At 54.0% G+C, this 20,991-nt stretch overlaps 2 protein-coding genes across 12 annotated transcripts in view; one reads left to right on the top strand and one right to left on the bottom strand.

Moving 5' to 3' along the window:
• The window catches only part of NINJ1 (ninjurin 1), an 868,176-nt gene that overhangs the window by 730,785 nt on the left and 116,400 nt on the right, over nt 1-20,991 (top strand). The window lies entirely within an intron of this gene.
• WNK2 (WNK lysine deficient protein kinase 2) overlaps nt 1-20,991 on the bottom strand; it is a 140,756-nt gene that overhangs the window by 68,940 nt on the left and 50,825 nt on the right. For all 8 annotated transcript variants that reach the window (XM_050761571.1, XM_050761574.1, XM_050761567.1 and 5 more), the window contains 4 exons: nt 17,194-17,351; nt 13,575-13,663; nt 11,975-12,194; nt 4,155-4,446 (listed from right to left, as the gene is read on the bottom strand). In XM_050761571.1, coding sequence (XP_050617528.1) covers nt 4,155-4,446; nt 11,975-12,194; nt 13,575-13,663; nt 17,194-17,351 — 759 coding nt within the window. The remainder of the gene's footprint in view (nt 1-4,154; nt 4,447-11,974; nt 12,195-13,574; nt 13,664-17,193; nt 17,352-20,991) is intronic.

The following is a 20,991-nucleotide window of genomic DNA, read 5'->3' as shown; positions in this document are numbered from 1 at the left end:
CAAACAGACCCACCCGCTAGCAGAGGCGCAGACAGGACCCCGGTGTGCCTGGAACCATCTTCACCTGTGGGGTCATGCCAGCTGAGGGGAAAACGAAACCCTGTCTGAAACGGTACTTTGGGTTTACTGCTTCCAGAAGCCAAAAGCTACAGAAACTTTAGAATTTACCACTTACAAACGCCACGCTATTTTCGCGAGGAGCTGTATTTCAGACTATTGTGTCCATTTATAATTTAAACAAAGGGGAAATCCCGTTGGCTTGGCGTTAAAATAACTTTTCCCAGGAATGGATACAACCTACTGTAACCTAGGAAGACGTAAGAAATGCTGAGGTTTAATTGAGCAAAGCCAATCAGACAGGCAGCTCTGATTTTTAATGAGCTGAGTGGTCATAAAGTGCTCATTTCCACTTGGAAAGGGGAGGGGAAAGGAGGATGGGGAGGAAGGGGAGAACATGTATGGACCCGACAAGTCTCAAGTAGAGCGATTCTAACCATATGTGTAGCATTTTATTTATTTATTTTTTTTTTTTTTGAGACAAGGTGTCACTGTCATCTGGACTGGACTGCAGTGGTGTGATCACGGCTCACTACAGCCTTGACCTCCCAGGCTCAAGCAATTCTCCTGCTTCAGCCTCCCAAGTAGTTAGAACTACAGGCATACACCACCACACCTGGCTAATTTTTCTATCTTTTGTAGAGATGGGGTTTCGCCACGTAGGCCAGACTGGTCTCAAACCCCTGGAATCAAGTGACCCACCCACCTTTGACTCCCAAAAGGAGCCACCGTGCCCAGCCCACATTTTACATGTTTAAAGTGAATATGTGCTGAGCACAGTGGCTCACGCCTGTAATCCCAGCACTTTGGGAGGCCGAGGCAGGAGGATCATGAGGTCAGGGCTTTGAGACCAGCCTGGCTAACATAGTGAAACCCTGCCTCTAATAAAAATACAAAAAAAATCAGCTGGGCATGGTGGCACATACCTGTAGTCCCAGCTACTCGGGAGGTTGAGGCAGGAGCATTGCTTGAACCCAGGAGATGGCAGCTGCAGTGAGCCAAGATCCCACCACTGCACTCCAGCCTGGGTGACGGAGCGAGACTCCATCTCAAAAAAAAATTAAAAAATTTAAAAAATAAAAAATAAAGTGAATATGGGCCGGGCACGGTGGCTCATGCCTGTAATCCCAGCACTTTGGGAGGCTGAGGTGGCCAGATCACTTGAGGTCAGGAGTTTAAGACCAACCTGGCCAACAGGGCAAAACCCCATCTCTACTAAAAATATGAAAATTAGCCGGGCATGGTGGCACATGCCTGTAATCCCAGCTACTAGGGAGGCTGATGCAGGAGAGTCACTTGAACCTGGGAGGCAGAGGTTGCAGTGAGCTGAGATTGTGCCACTGCACTCCAGGCTGGATGACAGAGCAAGACTCCATCTCAAAAAAAAAAAGAAAAAAAAAAGTGAATGAGTTCATTACTTACACAATTAAACATTTTAGAAGACATTTTTGAAACTATTGGCAAATGTGCTACTACAGTCATCAGCTGCTTAAATGGAGTCACCAAGGAAGCCCCCGCTTGGTCAGGACACTTGATGGGCAGTTTAAGAAAACACAAGGGAAAACTGTAAAAACTGACATACTGTTGCATCTTCCAATGCACTAATGTGTGTCTATGTGCCAATCTTGTTACACAGAGCAGGTTCTTCTTGGATTATGGGGTTCCTGCTCTTACCTGGCACACCCGAGAGCAAGGTGCAGAAGGCTATGTGGGGTGCTATCCATTATGAAACAGAAGGGGATAAGGGTGTACATGTGTGCACACATGTGGATGTGAGTGTGCAAGTGCATATTCACGTATGAGTGCAGACATGTGTGCATGTATGTGTGCATGTGAATGTGTTCACATTTGTGGAGGGTATTCATATGTATACATACATGTGTCCATGTGCATGCAGGGTGGGCATGCATGTGTACACACACGTGGGGCATACATGTCTGTGTGCAGGTGTTCACGTGTGAGTGTCCACATGTATGTGCATATGTAGGTGTGCCTATGTATTTGTGTGTGTTCTATGTGTGCCTGTGTGTGTTCTATGTGTGTGGTAGGCTACATGTTTTATTATTGTTTCGTATTATTATATTTGTATTAAGATACAAAATTTTATATTAAAAATTTGTAATTTTGTATTAAAAATACAAAATTAGCTGGGCGTGGTGGCTCACACCTGTAATCCCAACACTTTGGGAGGCTGAGGCGGGCAGATCACAAGGTCAGGAGATCGAGACCATCCTGGCTAACACAGTGAAACCCCGTCTCTACTAAAAATACAAAAAAAATTAGCTGGGCGTAGTGCCGGGCGCCTGTAGTCCCAGCTACTTGGGAGGCTGAGGCAGGAGAATGGCGTGAACCTGGGAGGCAAAGCTTGCAATGAGCTGAGATCCGGCCACTGCACTCCAGCCTGGGCAAGAGAGCAAGACTCCGTCTCAAAAAAAAAAAAAAAAAAAAAAAAGTGTTTTTGAGAAGCATGGCCATGGCCTCTGCACAAAACACACAGAATCCTTCTCAGTCAGTCTGGAAGTGGGCCTGTCTGCAGAGAGAACACCCACACCTGAACTGCAATCATCAGTCGGTCAATGTCTCCATCTGATTTTCCCACAGTGGATCAAACCTGAATTAGACTATCTGACCACAAGCTAAACATATAGAAATATCCTCAAACTATGTCTCTTCAAAGTTCAAAAAAAGAAGATTTTTAAACTCCCATCCTAGAAATTGTTTAACCCACAATTACGATTTAAAAGTGTGTGTGTCGTGCTGTGTCGGACATGAATTTTTTCTTACAAAAAGCCTGTGCTCTTTAATTTTTTAGATGTATCAGAAAATGGAGCAATAATGTACCAATTTTATTCTCCAAAGCAAACCTACGCAGGTTTGAGTGACATAAATAGTAGGTGAACAGTCTCGACATGATGACTGCTTGTTTGAATTTAAATAGCCTACTTTCAAGAACTAGCCATTTCAATGATAAATGAAGGACGTGCATATTAAATAAATTAAACAGACTATTTCAGTCTTTGCACATGAATGATCTGAAATATTGGCCCGGGCAGGTCCCTTGGCTCTGTCATTCTATCCCATGTGTATTCACAGAATGAACAAAGCCATGTTCCTCAGTCCTCAGCTCACTGCTGAGTTCTTGGGATGTGGAAGGCACAGGCAGGAACTTTTCTGCCTGTATGTGCAGAAGATGCTAGGTTCTCCCTAAATGGTCTTAGATGAAGGCTGATCCAAAGTGATTCCTGCCAATTCATCAGTAACACCCTGCTGAAAATATACAAAAGGTCCTAAAGGTTTTGCCTTAGAAGGGAGATACTACTGGGAATGGCAGATCCCCATGGCAACACCACAAGCCAAGCCAGCAAGCAGCACACTCTGTTCCCAGGACAGATGTCCCACCAAGCAGCCGCAGCCGCCACCTCACCTGGCCTTCACATTCCCCCCAAGGGGCCAGAACTGTCATTCTCAGACGGGTTAAGGAACCTGCCCCCAGTCCACAGATCCATAGCAGAGAGTGGGACTGAACTGGCTGTACCAGACCCCGCTGGCTCAGGGCCCATCTGTCCCCATCTGTCCTGAGAACATGGACTTCTGTGAATCTTAATCTCCTTCTGGTTACAGACCACCGGGAAATGCTGAGAAAGCCCCAGTCCCTTCCCTGAAACGGGGCTCACCCATACCTAGAGTCCACACCTTGCATGGTGGGCCGGGGGGACCGGCCCCAGGCCGGTCACAGAATCAGGCCCTGCACATCCCAGTGCTTGGGTCTGCTGGCCCCACCACCCTGAAAGTTGCTCTCTTATGAAGTTCACGACATGCCCTGGCACCAAGGGTGCTGGCAGAAGGCAAGCCTGTCATGGGGCACAGGCACCCAGCCAGGACTCCTGGGAACCACCTACAGCGAAAGCAATCACCCACGCTATGTGAGGACAGCTCAGAGCTGCACCATGTCTCCTCCGAGGGGATGCTATGCTGACCCCCTTCCTCACAAAGCATTCCAATAAAGACAGAGGACTTCATTTTTCTTTGCCCAATAGCTGGTTTTTGCAGGCTAGGTGGGAGGGGTACCCATGGCCACCCCACCCCTGAGCACTCACAGGCCAGGGAGGTGGCGCTGGTCGGCAACGTAGGTGGCAGGAGGTGCTGGTCGGCCTCTGGCTCCTCGGGCTCTGGTGGCCCGGGCTGCCCAGTCTGTGCATGGTAGGTCACCTGGACCTGCAGGGGCACCGGCGGACCCCTGGTCTTGTCCGGGCTGCCCACATCCTGCTGCTCCTTGGGCTGCAGTGCAGGCCAGATCCTCTCCCGCCGCCACTGGATCAACGCCACACGGTCACGGATGGACTTGGCCACGATCTTGACGTCACTCTCGTGGAAGAATCCAGACTCAATCTGTAAAGGCAGTCATGTTGTCAGCATCGCAGGGGATCAGCCCACGCCGGCCCATACCCCTTACCTAAAGTGCTTTCCCATCATTGGTTCATCCACATAGGACACACTCGCCACCCCACTGCCACTGAGCGTAAAATCCGCAGGGCCAGCTCAGAGATGGCATGGCAGGGGTTTGCCAGGCAAGGCAAAGGACGACCACCACCACGCAGGCCTGACTTGCCTCCCGCAGAGTCCGCACCAAAAGCGAAGCAGAGCAGCCCCTGGACCGGACTTCAGGGCTCCCTGAGCTCCTGGCCACCCCCGGGCTGGTGGCGGACGGGAAGGAGCTCCTGCTTGTCTCCATGCTCAGAAGTGGTGACAAGGAGCTTTGGGGCTAGCATTTTCCTGAAATGTCTCTGAGTCTGGGGCTGCCCAAAGATGGGGAACGGGGCCACACCCGAGTTGTAGATGGAGGAAGGATGTGCGTTTTGTATTAGACCAGTAAGGTATGCACTGATGCCTGGCAAATTTTAAAACTGATTTACCAAGCAGAACCTTGAGGGCATTTGTAAAAGAGCCCCAAGGTCTCCAGGAAACATCATGAGCTCGCAGAGAATCTTCGCGGAATAACTACCAAGCTCGCAGAGAATCTTCGCGGAATAACTACCTTCTTTCTTCTGATGAAAGAGATGGCTTTGGAAGGGGCCGCTCTTGCCAGGCTGCAGTTGCAGTGATCACAAACACATGAAAATACGGGAGAACAAAGATTCCAAATCCACCTGCGCTTCCCCTCCCTTCCTGAGCACCTCAGTTCTAAAGGCGCTAGGTCAGGCTGGACCAGCCAGGCCTCTGCAGTAGGGCGGAGGTGCCCATGCAGGAGGGCATCCTGGCTTCAGGGCAGTGTCAGGCGCAGAGGGAGTCACACTGTGGGGGAGGGGAGGTGGTGACAGCACCACTGGAGGCCGGCGACCCCGCAAAAGTGACCAAACAAGAAAATATATAGGAGTAGTGGACACCAGGCTCCTCAGGTGTGGAACCTTTTTGCCGGATGGGAATTGGAGCTGTTGGTGTGAAGCGCACAACAGACGTGAATAAACACTGACAGACTGCACGGGCAGACTCACGACACCTTCGTGGTGTAAATGCACAGACACATGTGTACTTGTGAACTGAGTTCACCAGGAGGACCCGTAGCAAGGAGCGCGTGGAGCTCAGCCGGGACAGGAACGCGGTGAGGCTCCACGAAGCGGCAGCTCCCGGCTCGGCAGGAGAAGGACAGGATGAGCTTGACAGTGAGGACGTGCTCAGAGTGACAGGGACGTGCAAAACAGCACGGGAGCCAGTGCCGAGGGCCTCCCGCTGGCAAATCTGGGGCATTTTGAGCATCAAAATGCACAGTAACACAATGACGGTTTGAAGGACATGTCCACAGACTCTGACATGCATTTTGCATATGGGGGTGGCAGGAGGGACGAGGTGTCACTGCTGGTATCAGGTGGGGGACGGCGGGTAAGTGTGGCCTCTCGACCTCCATCTCTCCCTCCCTCTGTTTCTCCTCTGTGGCTCCCTCACCCAGTCTCTTTCCCTCCCTTTCCTGTGGATCATCTGCTCTAGGGGAAGCCATGTCACAAATGACCCTATGCAGAGGCCCTCCTGGCAGAGAACTGAGTTCTGAGGCAGGGTCTGAGACTGCAGCCCTGGCCAACACCCGATCCCACCTCACTGGGGCCCTGAGCCCAGGCACCTGATCCCTGACCTCCAAGGCTGGGGCCAGGGCGTTTCCAGTGACTCGCTAGGCAGCAATGTGACAGCTCATCCGTGGAGCAGGACCCATTGAGTAAAACAGAAAACCGTGAGGCCACAGACAAGTAAAGAAATAAGCGGGAAGCTTGGTGACAAACAGATATTTCCAGTGCCCAGACGTTCTCCATGAGACACGTACAGTTGCGAAAGGTGAGAGGAGCTCCACTTAGAGAAGCCACAGGCGCCCTGCACCAAGCTCAGAGCCAGCATCTGCCTAACCGGCGGGTGAACCCGTGCACCCCTGGGAAACACATGCAAACCCAGCCCCTTCCACGAGATTCCTGTGGAGACGCAAGACCTGACTGTGACCCACCCACGAGGGACGCCTGAGCCCGTCCCTAGGGACAGGACATGGAAGTCAGGCACAGAAGGGGCCCAGAGGCCTCGTGATGGTGTCACTGGGACAACTGGGGACCTGAGTGGCCCGAGGATGGGAGGATGGGGCTGAGGATTGACGGTACTTCCGGATGCAAGACCGTGCCCTAGTTTCAGGAAGCAGACATGAAAGTATTCAGGGCTTCAGGGGAATCAGGTCAGCCACTTAGTCTCAAATGGTTCGTGGAAAATAAATGGTTCTTTGTAGTGTCCTTGCAATTTTTCAGTGTTTGTGATTATTCAAAAATCTTTGTTTCAAAAGACAATTTTTTTCCACAGAATGACGTTCCCTAACAAAAACAGCTGCGGTCAGTCTCCCCTGACTCAGAAGAGACATGAGTGGGGTGGGGGAGGGGGGTCAGTGAGGTGGGACAGAGAGTGACAGCTCAGTCAGTGGGACCCGCCCACACTCAGAGTCACCACTGGCCCCAAACCAGCCCCAAGGCCACTCAGCAGCAGGGCAGCCCAGCTGGGAAGGAGGAGAAACGAGGCACCAGGTTCTCTTCTGGCTCAGAGTCCGGAGCGGACTCTTTTCTAGGGAGCCCCAGAGAACGGGCTCCAACCCTAGGGGGTCTCACAGGGAGGCCGAAGCAGGTGTCCCTGTCACTGGCACCCAGGGGCAGGTATGTACAGCCTGCCAGACCTGTTTGGCCCAGGCCTCTGCTCCTAGTGAGCACGTGGGTGAGGCCATTCCTGAGGCTCCATGTAGCCTCAGGGTCATATCCAGGGCGTGGCCCCACCCTTGCCCACCTTGGCCCAGATACGTGACCAGAGGCTGCCGAGGCCACGTCCTCCTGCTGCCGTTACTATCTGCTGCTGGTGCCGCAGCCCGCAGCCCGTTTTCCCTGGAGACTCTGTCTTCATCATCACCCCCAGCCTTCCTCTCTAAAGTGTTTCTTCTATTTTTTTCCCAAACAGGAAAACATTTAGCCATGGTGAGTGCCACACATGCACATCGCATTATCAGGAGAGTATGAAGGTGGAGGGAAGGGCTGGCTGGGAATCCCCTTGGGGGCCGACTCCCAGAGTCCCTTCCAGATCGAAGCTGGCCCAGGCCCCACAGAGCCCGCTATTTCCTCTGTCTCTCCCGGGGGAGCTCCATCTGGCCCCTTCCATCCGCCCAGTGGAACTCGTTGAGAGGTGACTTCAGGGGGAAGAGAGCTCTGCCCCATCTGCATCCTCTCCCACCCTCAGGGTCCTTCCAGAAGGAAGTCTCACCTGGATTCCGGAACATCTCTAAGACCCAACACCTGCTAATCTCAGGGACTTTTGTTTGTTTGAGACAGGGTCTTGCTGTCATGCAGCGGCATATGGCTCACGGCAAAGGCCTCCTAAGCTCAAGCAATCCTCCTGCCTCGGCCTCCCAAAGTGCTGGGAAGACAGGCGTGAGTGACTGCACCCAGCCTAATCTCAGATGTTAGGAACAAGAGCGGCCTCAGAGCCAGGTGCTAGTGTCTCTCTAGCCTCAGCAGATATACAAACATCAAGCTGTTTTCACTGCATCATGGCAAGGCCCCTCCAGTCTAGGGCCCATGGCAGGGCTGGTGTCAGGACCCCAGGGAGGCCAGTGACGGACTCTGGTGTCTGAAATGGGTGGGAAGGAGGAGTGTGAGGTTAGAACCTGGAAAGGCCCCATAGAGACCCAGTGTCGACCTGCCGGGGCACACAAGCTGTTTCCAGGGAGTGAGACCCAAGGTAGGCACATGTAGCTTCCAACTGCTGTCAGGCAGCTCTTGAGGTGCTGCCTTCCCTGTTCTTAGCAGAGTGGGGCGGGTGCTGTTTATTGTTGTGCTTTAGCCGAGCACAGGTCGTGTCCCTTCTTCTTGGATGCTCTATTTCACAGGAGACGTGTCTCACCATGAAAAAAATGTAAAAGATGCAGAAGAGGGTGAAGATGCTGGGGCCAAGGGGCCTCTGCTGTGAACTGACACAGGAACACAGCCCCAGAGTTCAGCCAACTGCTGGGGTGGGGACTTGTGTGGTGACGGGTGCAAGAGGCTGTAGGTTAAAGGGACAGCTGCATCCTCAACGACCCTGCAGGAGGCAGGCGGGGCCGGGGAGGCCGAGTCTCCATGTGAATGAAAAGCAGGGAGGAGTCGGAGTCTTGTGAGTCTCCTCCTGCTCGCCTGTCTCGGGAACAGCTAGACAAGGCCCAGGGCAGGTTCTAGGCTTTGCCACCTTAGGACAGAACCCAAGACAGGCAAGGAGGCCATGAGGTCCGCTGGAGGCAGCAACACTGCTCCTATAGAATCCTGGGCCCCTCCCCAGGCTGCACCACCCATATTGGAATCAGCGCTGAGCCGGCTGTGATGTCCCCTCTGCCGCTCAGCCATCGCTGCAGCACTTGGCCTCCTGACACGGCTCCCCAGTCCCTCGTACCCTGTCCCCCCAGCACTGACCAAGCATAAACACATTCGTGGAAGGAACAAGAGCGCCTCATTCTCCTGTCCTTCCTGAGCTGTCACCACATCAAAACCAGGTCATCCAAATGTCCTCCTATCCTTGCCATTGGCCCAGACCTCAGCACTGGGACAGAGGTAACTCCCTGCAAGGCAGAGCCAGCACAGCTGCCCCAGGACCTTCCTCATCCTCACTTGTGCGTGAGACTCCCAGAGGTCATCCTCATCCTCCCTCGAGGCCACCTTCTGTCCTCTCAAAACCTCAGCCCTCCCACCAAGCGGCCAGCCAGGTGCCTCCAGAAAGATGTTCTTGGCCTGCAGCCACCATCTCAGTCCTTAGCTGGCAGGCTGTACACAGCCTGTGCAGCACCTCACTTAGCACTTGCTATTTGCATTGAATGTGTGAAGGGACAGCTGTATTACATCAGCAGAGAAATGGTGCACCTGAAGTCACAGGACAGATGTGCTGCTAATTATCCGAAAGTAATTCACAGCAAACTTGGAGCAATTCGATCTGAAAATGTACCTCTGTGCACCACACAGTCATCGAGAGCCATGAAAGATCCTCCAGGAAGCACAGAGCTCATCAACCCCGTTAGATCTGCTCATAGCAGAGGCTTCTGTGTCTGGGTCAGGGATGTGACCAGAGACAACCCAGATGAGAGTGGGCCAGGTGGGGACACAGGTGGCCACTTTGCAGCATCTGGGGTGATGGTGCAGCCAGCCTGCAGGAGCCCCACAGAGAAGCCAGCCTGGGCATCACCCCACAGTGGGATGCTGTAGCCATCCTCATTGTGCTATCACAGCCCAGGACATGGGCCACTGTGCAGGGGAAGGCAGAGCCCTGGCTGAGGCACTGGCAGCCTGAGGAGGCATCTCCTCCAATCCAAGTCCCAGGTGCTGAGGCCCTGCACTCAGGTCCACACCAGAAGCACCCCATCCTACAGCTGTGGAGAGGCTAGGAGCAGTAGGAAGCGTGCCAAGACCCCAGCAGGACCTTAGCTCATGCAGCCCAAAGCCCTCAGCCCCAGGAGCGGCCCCGTTCCACCTGCTTCCTTCCTCGGGGATCACAGTTGCAGGAAGTCCAGCCGAGAGACCGCTGCTCCCTGCACTGACCTCACGGCGTAGCCTATACCATGTGGCCCACTGAATCCCTCATGCACCACACACCAGGACCCCCACGGACAAGGAGCTGCCAGGAGGAGCAGAGTCTGTGACAAACATGCAGCTCACTGCACCCCAGCGTTCCTGGCTCTGAGGGCCCACGCACCTTCATGGCATCGCCAAGCCTCAGTTTCTGCACCTGACTGAGACCTTCGCAGGAACCTTCCAGAGCAGCCGCCCCTCCCACTTCTGTGCAACCCCCATCCAGGTATGATCCACTTCCCCTTACTGAGACCCAGCCCGGCCTGGAGAAGTGAAGCTTGGGAAGAATCATCAGCCTGGAACTGGTGACTGACGGACATTTTCAACACACGTCACATATTCAGGAAAAAGCTTATTTAAAAGACAGAAGAAAGGGCGAGCACCTCTGCGGTCAGGACACATGAGCCGAGGGCTCTCTGCCATGAGCACACTGGATTTATTTCTGCTCGGGTGTTCACTGAAAATACGCAACTTTCCTACCCTGCGATACGAACCGCCTTCTTCCCAGCCTCTCGTGCCCACTGGTCTTCCCCTCTGTGACTCTGTTTTCACCTGTTCCGGTACAGACATTCCTGTCCTTCGTATCAAGTTATCTGACTTAATGTCAACATTTGTTCGTGTTTTGTAGCCAACAACAAAGACGTCTCCGTCTGTCTCTAGGCCCCGCGTGAGGGTTCTCAGGAGGCAGCGTTGGCCCGGGGGCCCTCCCAGGCCAGGCTCCCACCACTGTCCCTCTCTGGCGTCCACTGCCCAATGCCCAGCAAACATGCCCTATCTGCAGGGATGTGACCAAAGCCCGCTTGTCCAAGAACTTCTAACAGCCCCTGGCCCAGGGCAGCAGTGCCCCACAGAACATTCCAGGCCAGAAACGTCCTGCATTGCTCAAGACAAGAACCACTAACCACCCTTGGTACTGAGCACTTGAAATGTGGCCAGTGGGACTGAGAAAGTAGATTTTAAATTTTAATTAATTTATATTTTAATAGCACATGTGGGCAGTGGCGATTTTACTAGATGGCAGAGACCTGAGAATCAAGTCAGAATAATCTAGATCCATCCCACCTGCTGTGCCTGTCCCCACATCCCACACAATTCCCACTCCATCGCTGACCCCCTGGCATCGTCAGCGTGGCCTCTCCTCCTACCACTGCGTCTGGACCACTCCCACTCCCTTCTGCCTGTGCCTGTGGCTCTGTCTCTTCTGCCTCTCATTCCAGCCGGCTCAGTGCCCCCCGCTGAGGCCCAGATGACGCCCCAGCACAAAGGGGCACTTCTGCTGCCCGGCCCAACCACTCCTCATCCACAGAGCTGAAGATGATGGGAGGAGAAGGAGGAAGAGAAGACGCGGAAAGGTACCCCCCACCCGCCCTTCTAGGTAGAAAAGTCCCAGATCCCAGAAACCCAATACAACAGTGCCCCAAACAAAAGGAAAGGCAAAGATCCCAAACGCAAAGCCACCACATTGGCACAAAGTCAGCAAGAGTCCGGCAAAGCAAGCGAGGCCTTTCTGACAAGTCAGAGGTCCTGGGTTGCTCTCTGCACACCCACCCTGACTTCCTGCACTGCACTGGCTCGGAGCTGCTAATCCCCGGGATGCTGTGCCCTTGAGCGGATTCCCACTTAGGCCACCCCTGTGCAGACCCTAGGCAGACGTGACCGGGCTGTGAGACCTCAGCTGCCCACACCTGCCTGGACGGCACCGCCGCACCCGCCGGCCTCGCAGTCCCCTCCGGAGCGAGCCCCCTCAGCCCACTTTTGTTCTCATCCTTGGAAGCCACGAGCTGCGAACACCTGCATCCGCCACACCCCACCTGAGTCCCGCTTACCATCTCTTGGGCCACCTCATCCGGCGTCTCCTTCTCCAGGTCGAAGGTGAACTCTATGGCCCCATTGTCCTTGGGCTTTCCCTTCAGTTTCTTGGGGTCTTCCACCCAGAGCCTCAGGGCAATGGTGGACTTCCTGCCGTGGTCCTCCTCCGCGAGCTCCACCCTCACGCCCGTGTCCTCTGCGAAGAAGGCGTGGCTCAGCAGGTCTTTGATCTCGTACCTGGAGGGAGAGCAGCTGACAGGCGGGGGCACGGGTGCCAGGGCCTCCATGCCCAGGCTCCTGTGGCCACGCACACCAAGGCAAGGACAGGCACACCTGCAGGTGCCTGAGGCCAGGCCTCACGTCTCAGCACTCCCAGGGGTGAAGCAAAGATTTCAGTGAATCTGGTCTTACTATTAACACATAGTGTTTTAAGACTTCCTTTATTCCCCGTCATTATTAATAAAAAACCAAAAAACCATGCTCACAAAAGATTCAATGACACAAAAGAGGATTTGGAAAAACATGAGTCCTCCCATTATGCAAATACAGCCCCTGTGGATGTTCTAGCCAGTTTTCGATGGCCAGAAGACACAACTGAAACATTTTAGTGTTAGTCCTGGGTAGGTCTAAAATGGACACAGAGGCAGAGTCCCCACACACTGAGCTCCCTGTGCCCAGTGCCATGAAGAAGTGACCTTTTCAAGGGGGCTTCCTTCAGGACACTGGCCAGTTGACAGAGAGCAGGGCAGAGGGCGAGCCGCAGGAGAGGACCTGCAGAACCGGGGGCCCAGCCAGACCCAGCCTCGAAGGCTCTATGCGGGATCCAGGAGGGCGAGCCATAGGCTGTTGCCATTGTGACCACTTCAGGGCTCTGCAGGCCTTGGCCACCCAAAGAAGCCTCCCTAACCACTAACCTAACCCCCTTTACCCTGTAAATGGAACCACACAGCACGCACTCTGGGGCCTGGCTTCCTCTGTGTGTGCTCCAGAGTCACCTGCGTGGTTCCGAGTATCCAGAATCCATCTCTGCTTACTGCTGAGGGGTGTCACATCAGATGGTGGGTGTACTCCAGTGTGAGGGGAGGGAAGGCTGAGGAAGCACCCCCAGTCTTCCGCCTGACCGGCTGGGAAGGACAGACCCTGCTTGGAGGTGGGGAGCCGGCTTTGTGGAGCGGTTCCAGGCCTGCTGTTTTTGAGACGGGTCAACCAACCAGGTCCACGAAATACACGTCAGGGCTCCAAAGGGAGGCCCGCACCTAGAGCCGCTGGCATGGGAGTCATGCAGGGAGCAGCAGACGGGCTGGGGAAGCCCCGGGCGCTCAGACACTACAGGCCGGGTCCTGGAGGAGCAGCCAGCCAAGGACAGGACTGTCCCCAAAGTCAAGGAGCGGGTTCCCAGATGACAGACAAGGATGTGAGGCCTGGACTCCTGGCCTGGCGTCGCCCACACGCACTCAGGACCGACGTGCCCACCAGCCCCTGCTGATGTGCCCCAGACACCCTGGCCTGAACCTGTCTGTCCTGAAGTGTTCTCATCAAGAACGCAGTTCTCAATGCCAGCTGGAATGAGTTCAGCTGGAGACGGACCCCAGAACCCAGCCCTTCAGGGGAACTCACCTTTCCTCCTTGTTTTTGCAGATACACTCCCCAATAATCTCCTTGATTTCGGGATCGTGCACTTTCTCAAAGCTGGCCGGCTTGATACCCTGACAGGGAGAGAGCAGAGTTACCTGACCCGACCGGCCGCGGAAGGTGAGGTCTCCACCACGGTGGGAGGAACTCCTACTTCCAGTCACGGCAGGACATGGGCATCGGACTAACCTGCACAAACCACTAGAAAACTGGGCAAAGTATGCGAAAGAGATGACAGGGCGGCGCCAAATGTGGGCTCTGGGAGAAACGGACACAATCCCCCATGGCCCCAGCTCACTGCCCAGAGCAGTTCCCAAACAAGGCACCATAACCCAGCAGAGCCCTGTGGCCCCCTGAGTTGAGGGGTGGAGCTGAGTTCAGGGAGGCTGAGGAGGCCACAGGCAGAATTCCAGAAAGAAGAGAGCATACAGCAAAAAAAAAAGAGCCCAAAGTATCTGCACCTGGGTCCCCTCCAGCCTTTGCTGAGGACCAGAACACAAAACCACATGTATATAGTCAACGCCATAGGGTCGGGCAAAGAACCACGGGGAGCTGCAGGCAGGGCAGTTTGCAGAGTTCACACAGGTCAGGATGTGTACAATGTACAGCATCCAATAAAAAATTACTAGAAATGCTGAGATGCAAGAAAATGTGGCCCACGAGCCTGCGGAAAAGCCAGCCAACAGAAAGAGACCTGCAAATGAGAGGGGCTGCAACGGGGAGGTAAAAACTCTTCACAGATACACACAAGTAGTAAAGGAAAATGAACATACAAAAATGAGAGATAAAAACAGAACCAGGCCGGGCACGGTGGCTCAAGCCTGTAATCCCAGCACTTTGGGAGGCCGAGACGGGCGGATCACGAGGTCAGGAGATCGAGACCATCCTGGCTAACACGGTGAAACCCCGTCTCTACTAAAAATACAAAAAACTAGCCGGGCGAGGTGGCGGCACCTGTAGTCCCAGCTACTCGGGAGGCTGAGGCAGGAGAATGGCGTAAACCCGGGAGGCAGAGCTTGCAGTGAGCTGAGATCTGGCCACTGCACTCTAGCCTGGGCGACAGAGCGAGACTCCGTCTAAAAAAAAAAAAAAAAAAGAAAAAAAACAGAACCAAATAGAACTCAAGATGAAAAGTACATCTGAATCGAACACTTCACCGCAGCAGACTGACAGCAGATTACACACTGCAGAAAAAAGACGAGTGAACCTGAAGATGTGGTGCAGCAGAGAAAAATGGTCACTGAGGCTCTATTCCGTTCATTTCAGAATCTGGAATGCTACCAAGGTCACACAGGCACGTGACATCCATAAAACTGGAATCCCAAAAAGGATAAGGGAACATAAAGACATAACGGCTGAAAAATTCACAACTTTGATGGAAACTCTATGCCCACAGATGAAGCAAGATAAAGCAGAGCAGGGAATAAATTGGAGAATTCTGTGAAACCACTGCAATTCCCTTCCAAGGTCTCCCCTCCCCACTGCTTGAAGCCGGGAGCCTGGTCTCCTGCCATTTAGAACCTTTTGGGTCACTCTATGTCTGTCAAAGCCACCATCACCCCAGCCACAACACACTGCACACCTCCACCTAAGCTGCAGAATTCGATACTGGGGTTAATACCTCAAATGCAGCAGTCAGTCTCTGGAAAGGTGTTGATCAGAGCTTCACCGAGCCTCCCAAGTAGGGCCATGAGGGCCCCTGTGCCAGGAGGCTGGCAGAGGCAGCGCCATGACGCGGAGGATGGGACGCCTCCCACAGAGCCAGGCCTTTCTAACCACGCCTGGGCTTCCTCCCTACACCTCCTCCTTGAGTGTGCAGAAGTACTATTTGTGGTCACTGCTGCTGGGAAAGGGCCAGGCCATGCGGCTTTGTTGCAGGGGGGTGCAGGTGGCAGCCTGAGGGACGGTGGCTCCTCGCCCAGCCGATGGCTGTGCATGAAGGGAGCAGAGGGCAAGCCCTGCAACCGGACTCAAACCTCAGAAGCAGCAGGGCGGGGCCAGGTGCCGCTTGCAATCTGCTAGGTTGTTTTGTGTTGGAAGCGGAGTGAGACGGTGTATGAGCAACTAATTTTTTAAAATTTTAAACACAATGGAGGGTACCAACTATCACATTCTTCTTCCTTCAACATGATTCAGCCTTCAAAAGCTTCACCTGACTCTTAATATACAGAATATAAAGCATAAATGTTCCCAAGGTCAGGGAGGACAGTGGGGGCACGACCACCTGCCGAGGCTGCTGGAGCCCCCAGCCTGGGGCAGACACAGGAGTGAAGAACCTAAGGGCTCTGCCCAGTAGTGTACACCCACAGGGTCAAGGAGCACCACCAGCCCCTTGGGATGGCTTCCGGACAGACCACCATCCACCCTCCACAGTGAACCCAGGGGCCCTCCCATCCCACACCAGCACCCCAAGTCCTGGCAAATGGAGCTCTTGATCTCTGGAGCGCCCCACTTCCCCCTGCTGCAGACCATCCCTGCCTCCCTGGAGGGCCGCTGCACACAGCCCGCAGGTCCCTACTCCTTCCAGCACCCATGGAAAACTGTGCACCTGTCTGTGAAGTTTCTGACCCAGGCCCACAAGTGAGCCAAGAACTCTGTCTGCCCTCCCACGTCCTCAAGAGCACACAGGAGGGGCTCAGAACAACCAAGCGACTGATGATTTACAACAACCAAGGGACAGAAATGCAAGTAATCTGCAAGGAGGGCTCAGGAAGGAGGGATGGGTCAGGGTGAGGCTGCACAGCTGCTGAGGACCACAGCCCCTGGTGCACCGGCAGAAGCAGCCACAGTGCCGCAGAGCAGCACTAAGGGGCAGCGCAGCCCCATCCAGTCAGGTGGCATGTGGAGACAGCAGGGACTGCAGGGATCAGGGCAGCCTGGGCCCTCAGCGTGGACACCACATGTCAGGGACAGCTCTGCAGGCCCCTGGGCTTCACGACAAGACGCACGGTGCAGAAAACAGGCACAGAAAGCCTCGGCCTGGCCATTCCATTTCCAGATGTTCTGTTTGCATTCCCCCCACCCAGCGGGGCCACCACAGAGGGAGGACAAGACAGATCTGTTTATGCAGCTGAAGCCATCCGATTAAAGAAAAAAAACCACAGCGACAGCAAAACAGGGATTAATGTTCCCAGCTGCCCGGTGCTAACGACTGCCTAGAGACACACTTGGTGTAGGGGTGACTGGTTTAGCTGAAAAAGAAATCAAACCATTGTTTCAAAATAAGATAGGAAAGCAGGCAGCCATGGGCAGCCCAGAGTGTGAGCACTGGGGATGGGTGGCCTGGGCACGCCTCCGGGCAGGGGGCTATGGTGAGGCTCCAGCCTCTCTGAGCCTCAGTCTCCCCACCGTCCCTGCTGTGAGAGCAACAGCCTCCATGGCTAAGCACTGCCCACAGCGCCCCATGCACCACCATCACTTCAGGTAGGAGACCTTGAGTAACCAACCCCCTACTAAGCCTCCGTTTCCCCCTCTGTAAAATGGCCAATCTCCTTCTTTACCCAGCTGCCAGGAGGGCTTCACAGAGGCACATGGAGCCCAGCCCAGGGCACGGCCCGAGGCCTCCATGTCCTTATTAATTAACCAAGGGGCCAGGTGGACTCACACAGGTGACCTTGCGGTAGATCTGGGCCGCGTTCTGGCACTCCGAGTAGGGGTACTCCGAGGTGGCCATCTCCAGCATGCACATCCCAAAGGCATAGACGTCCACGGACTCATCGTAGTGTTCCTCGTACATCTCGGGCGCCATGAACTCGGGAGTACCTGCGCCCGGGAGCAACAGACACAGTGGTCAGCTGGCCACGGGCCCAGGAAGAGCTGGAGCCAGTGTCCCGGGAGCTTTGGCTGCCCAGAGCCCCATGTCCCCTCCACATCCCATGGCACACTCAGAACACCTGGACCCCAGGGCCAGCCCTGCCCCTCACTTGGGACACAGGTGTGCTTTACAGATGGAGGGGTTCCAAAAGTTCCACCTGGAACCACAGGAGTCCAGAGTTAGAAATCAGGTGACAGAGCCATCCCCTGCTCATAAGCTGGGAGGCTACGACTTCCCAGGGGACGGGGTCCGAGCCTGGAAGGAGGCAAACCCCTGAGCACGCCCTCGCCTGTGGACACCGTGATCCTGCCACAGGCTCGGCTGCAGCCACGTTCAGATGCCCTGGAGCACAAAGAACTTGGGTTACTACAGAGCTACCTAAAGCCGCAAAACCCCTAAATGTCCCAACGCGGGGAAAGGCTGGGTACACTCAGCCCATCCCACAACAGTGTCACGCAGCACGTACAACAATCAGCAACACCGAAGACAGCGCCCCTGAATGGGGGTGGGGTAGAAAATGGTGCCCACTGACAGAACCACAGAGTTGCTAAGAAGGGAACTGCACGTGGCTCTTAAACACAAGAGATGCACAAACAGTGTCTTGGCTGAAGTTTTAAGGACGTGGCGAAGTTACCACAGGCTGAGCAAAATGATCATGAGGCTAGAGGTGCCGGCTGGTCTCACCTGTGCAAAACCAAACTCCCAGGGCAAGATGACGTCTGCGGGCGCGAGCGCTGATTTTTCTTTTACTTATATTGGTCTGGGGTTTCTCTATTCTCTATAATAAGCTTTTGCGTTCATAACACAGCAACTGGAAAGGCCTTTTTAATAACATAAGTCCGGGTGCGTGTCTGTCACGCTGAATGCAAGGAAAGGCGACTAGAGACTTCAGTACGGATGTTTTTAATGTCTGGATATTTGTTGACTTTGGAAGGTCTTCAAAATGTTCTAGTTTCTTTTTAAAAGCTCATGCTAACTAATTAGTGCGTTTTAAAAGCACATGTTTTGTTTACCTGTCATTTCAATTTAAAATGTGTTACTTTTTGTTTTTTTTTTGAGACGGAATCTCGCTCTGTCCCCCAGGCTGGAATGGAAGGGCGCGATCTTGGCTCACTGCATCCTCCACCCACCAGGTTCAAGCAATTCTCCTGCTTCAGCCTCCAAGTAGCTGGGACTACAGGCGTCCGCCACCATGCCCAGTTAATTTTTTTGTATTTTAGTAGAGATGAGGTTTTACCATGTTGGCCAGGCTGTTCTCGAACTCCCGACATCAAACGATCTGCCTGCCTCGGCCTCCCAAAGTGTCCAAAGTGCTGGGATTACAGGTGTGAGCCACCATGCCTAGCCACTCTTTTTTAAAGTTAACGTTTTAGATAAAAATTGGGACCAGAATATTGTTTAGATTTCAGTCTACGCACACAGAACTCTGGAAGAACCCATGAGAAACAACAGGAGCTGAGTGGAGGGACCTGGTGCTGGGAACTTTTATCCTTTTGGGTTTTTCAACCACATGATTATACTGAAAATTTGCTGCACTAGACTTTTTTTTTTTTTTTTTTTTTTTTTTTGAGACAGGATCGTGCTCTGTTGCCCAGGCTCGAGTGCAGTGGCATGAACACAGCTCACTGCAACCCTGACCTCCTAGTCTCAAGCAATCGTCCCACCTCAGCCTCCCAAGTAGCTAGGACCACAGGTGTTCACCACGCTGGGCTAATTTCTTTCTTTATCTTTTTTTCCTTTCTTTCTTTGTCTTTCCCTCTCTTTCTCTCTCTCTTTCCTTCCTTCCCCTTTCCTTCTTTTTCTCTCTCTCTTTTTTTTTTTTTTTTTTTGTAGAGACAGGGGTCTCACTGTGTTGCCTAGGCTAGCCTCCAACTCCTGAGCTTAAGCAATTCTGCTTCAGTCTCTTAAAGTGCTAGGATTACAGGCCTAAGCTACTGTGCCAGGCCCTATACTGATAATTTTTAAGTTAATATTTTTAAGTTTCTTTCCTTTCCTAAGCTTCTCACTAAATAGCAGCCCTGTTGGAGCAGGAAGCAAAAATGCCACAAAAGGAAGTGGCCTGAGCTGTGGCTGGGAGCCTGGCCCGACCACAACGTGAACACCTGCTCCCTGTCCTCTCCCACTCTCTTGATGTGTCCAGGGGTCCCCTGGCAGCCACCTGGAGGGATTCACTGCCTGCTGCATGGGCCTGGACCTGCCACAGCCACCAAGGAGGCCCTCCTAATGGCAGCGGGCACACAGGGAGACGTGACGGCTGACTCAGGGGAAAGCCCCAAGCCACAGATGGGAAGCACTCACTCCCCAGGGCCACCTCGGTTGTCCACAATGACACCCACGCTACCCCAGCCCTGTGAGTGCAGAGAGGGACTTCTACAAAGCTCCTTCCTGCTAGGAGGGTATGACAGGGAGCCCCACAGCCACATCCTAGGCCCTCAGCCCGGCCATATCTGCATGCACGAAAAAGCTTCAAGGGAGCCCCAACCCCAGGGCTGCTGGGCAGGAAGCCAGGAGCTGAGCCAGCCACTGTCTGGCACCTGCGAGGACCCCAATGGCCTGGCTGCCAGCACAGTACTGGGGGGTCTAACAGAGGTGACAGTGTCCCTGGGCTCCAGCTCTTCTGAGACCCTCAAGAACCGAGGATGCTACTCTGTAGGAACTAATCCAAGGCCCCAGACAACCTGGCTCTGAGGGGTGGATCACAGATATAGGGGCAGCTCTGAGTGGGGGCACAGGGACCCCCTCATGAAGCCCACTCTTGCACATGCTCAGACGCTGGTGCTCAGACACTGATGCACTCAGACTCTTTTTATCTTTCCCTCAAACTGCAGTCACTTAAATCTGAATTCTAAAAATGGGCGTGTATGTGTGTGTCCCGTGGACAGTCTCACCCACTGCCCCCCACTCCGTGGACAGCCATCAGCTGCAGAGCCACCCAATGGGGCACCCCTGCCCGCAGCCCCCTCTGCACATTCATCTGCACCTGAAGTCCCTGCAAACAACTGTGCAAAAGTCAGGATGTCAGGGCTCTGTCTCCCTCAGCCAGGCCAGGGCCTGCCTGTGCCGACTGGCAGTGTAGGCCCCACACAGCCCCCTCCCCAGACCCCTCCTGCCGCAGGCAGATAAGGGCTCTGGCAGAATGGCCCTTCTTCTTTTCAAGGAGAAGCGGCTGTGGCTCAGCCCTCTGTGGTTACTAGGCAGTCTCGGTTCCTGGAGGGTGGGGTCCCTGCTTCTGGCTAGATAAGAGGAGGGAGGGACCCACTCCAGCCTCATGCCAAAATCACCTTGTATCCCCTGAAAACCACCCTGCATTAGGATTTGCTTGTTTCCAGATCTGTAACGAAAGACCAATGACTTTCTTTAGGGAAATCAAAAGATTCCTTAGCCCTAACTATCTTCACCATTTCTATTAAAACCAAACCAACACAGACGGCCCTCATCCTTCCTCTCACCAGACAGGCAGAACCCACCTCCCGGGCTCTCAGGGGGGCAGGTGAGCAGGCAGCACCTGTTGGCAGCAACAGCTCCACTGCCTGGAGCCCCCCTGAGTGCTGCTTAGGGGCTGCAAAGAGGGTCTGGATAAAGTGCCAC

Source organism: Macaca thibetana, chromosome 15, assembly GCF_024542745.1.
Source record: "Macaca thibetana thibetana isolate TM-01 chromosome 15, ASM2454274v1, whole genome shotgun sequence".
NCBI classification, from domain to species: domain Eukaryota; kingdom Metazoa; phylum Chordata; class Mammalia; order Primates; family Cercopithecidae; genus Macaca; species Macaca thibetana.
The sequence above is the reverse complement of the archived record's forward strand: the minus strand, read 5'-3'. Positions and strand labels throughout refer to the sequence as shown.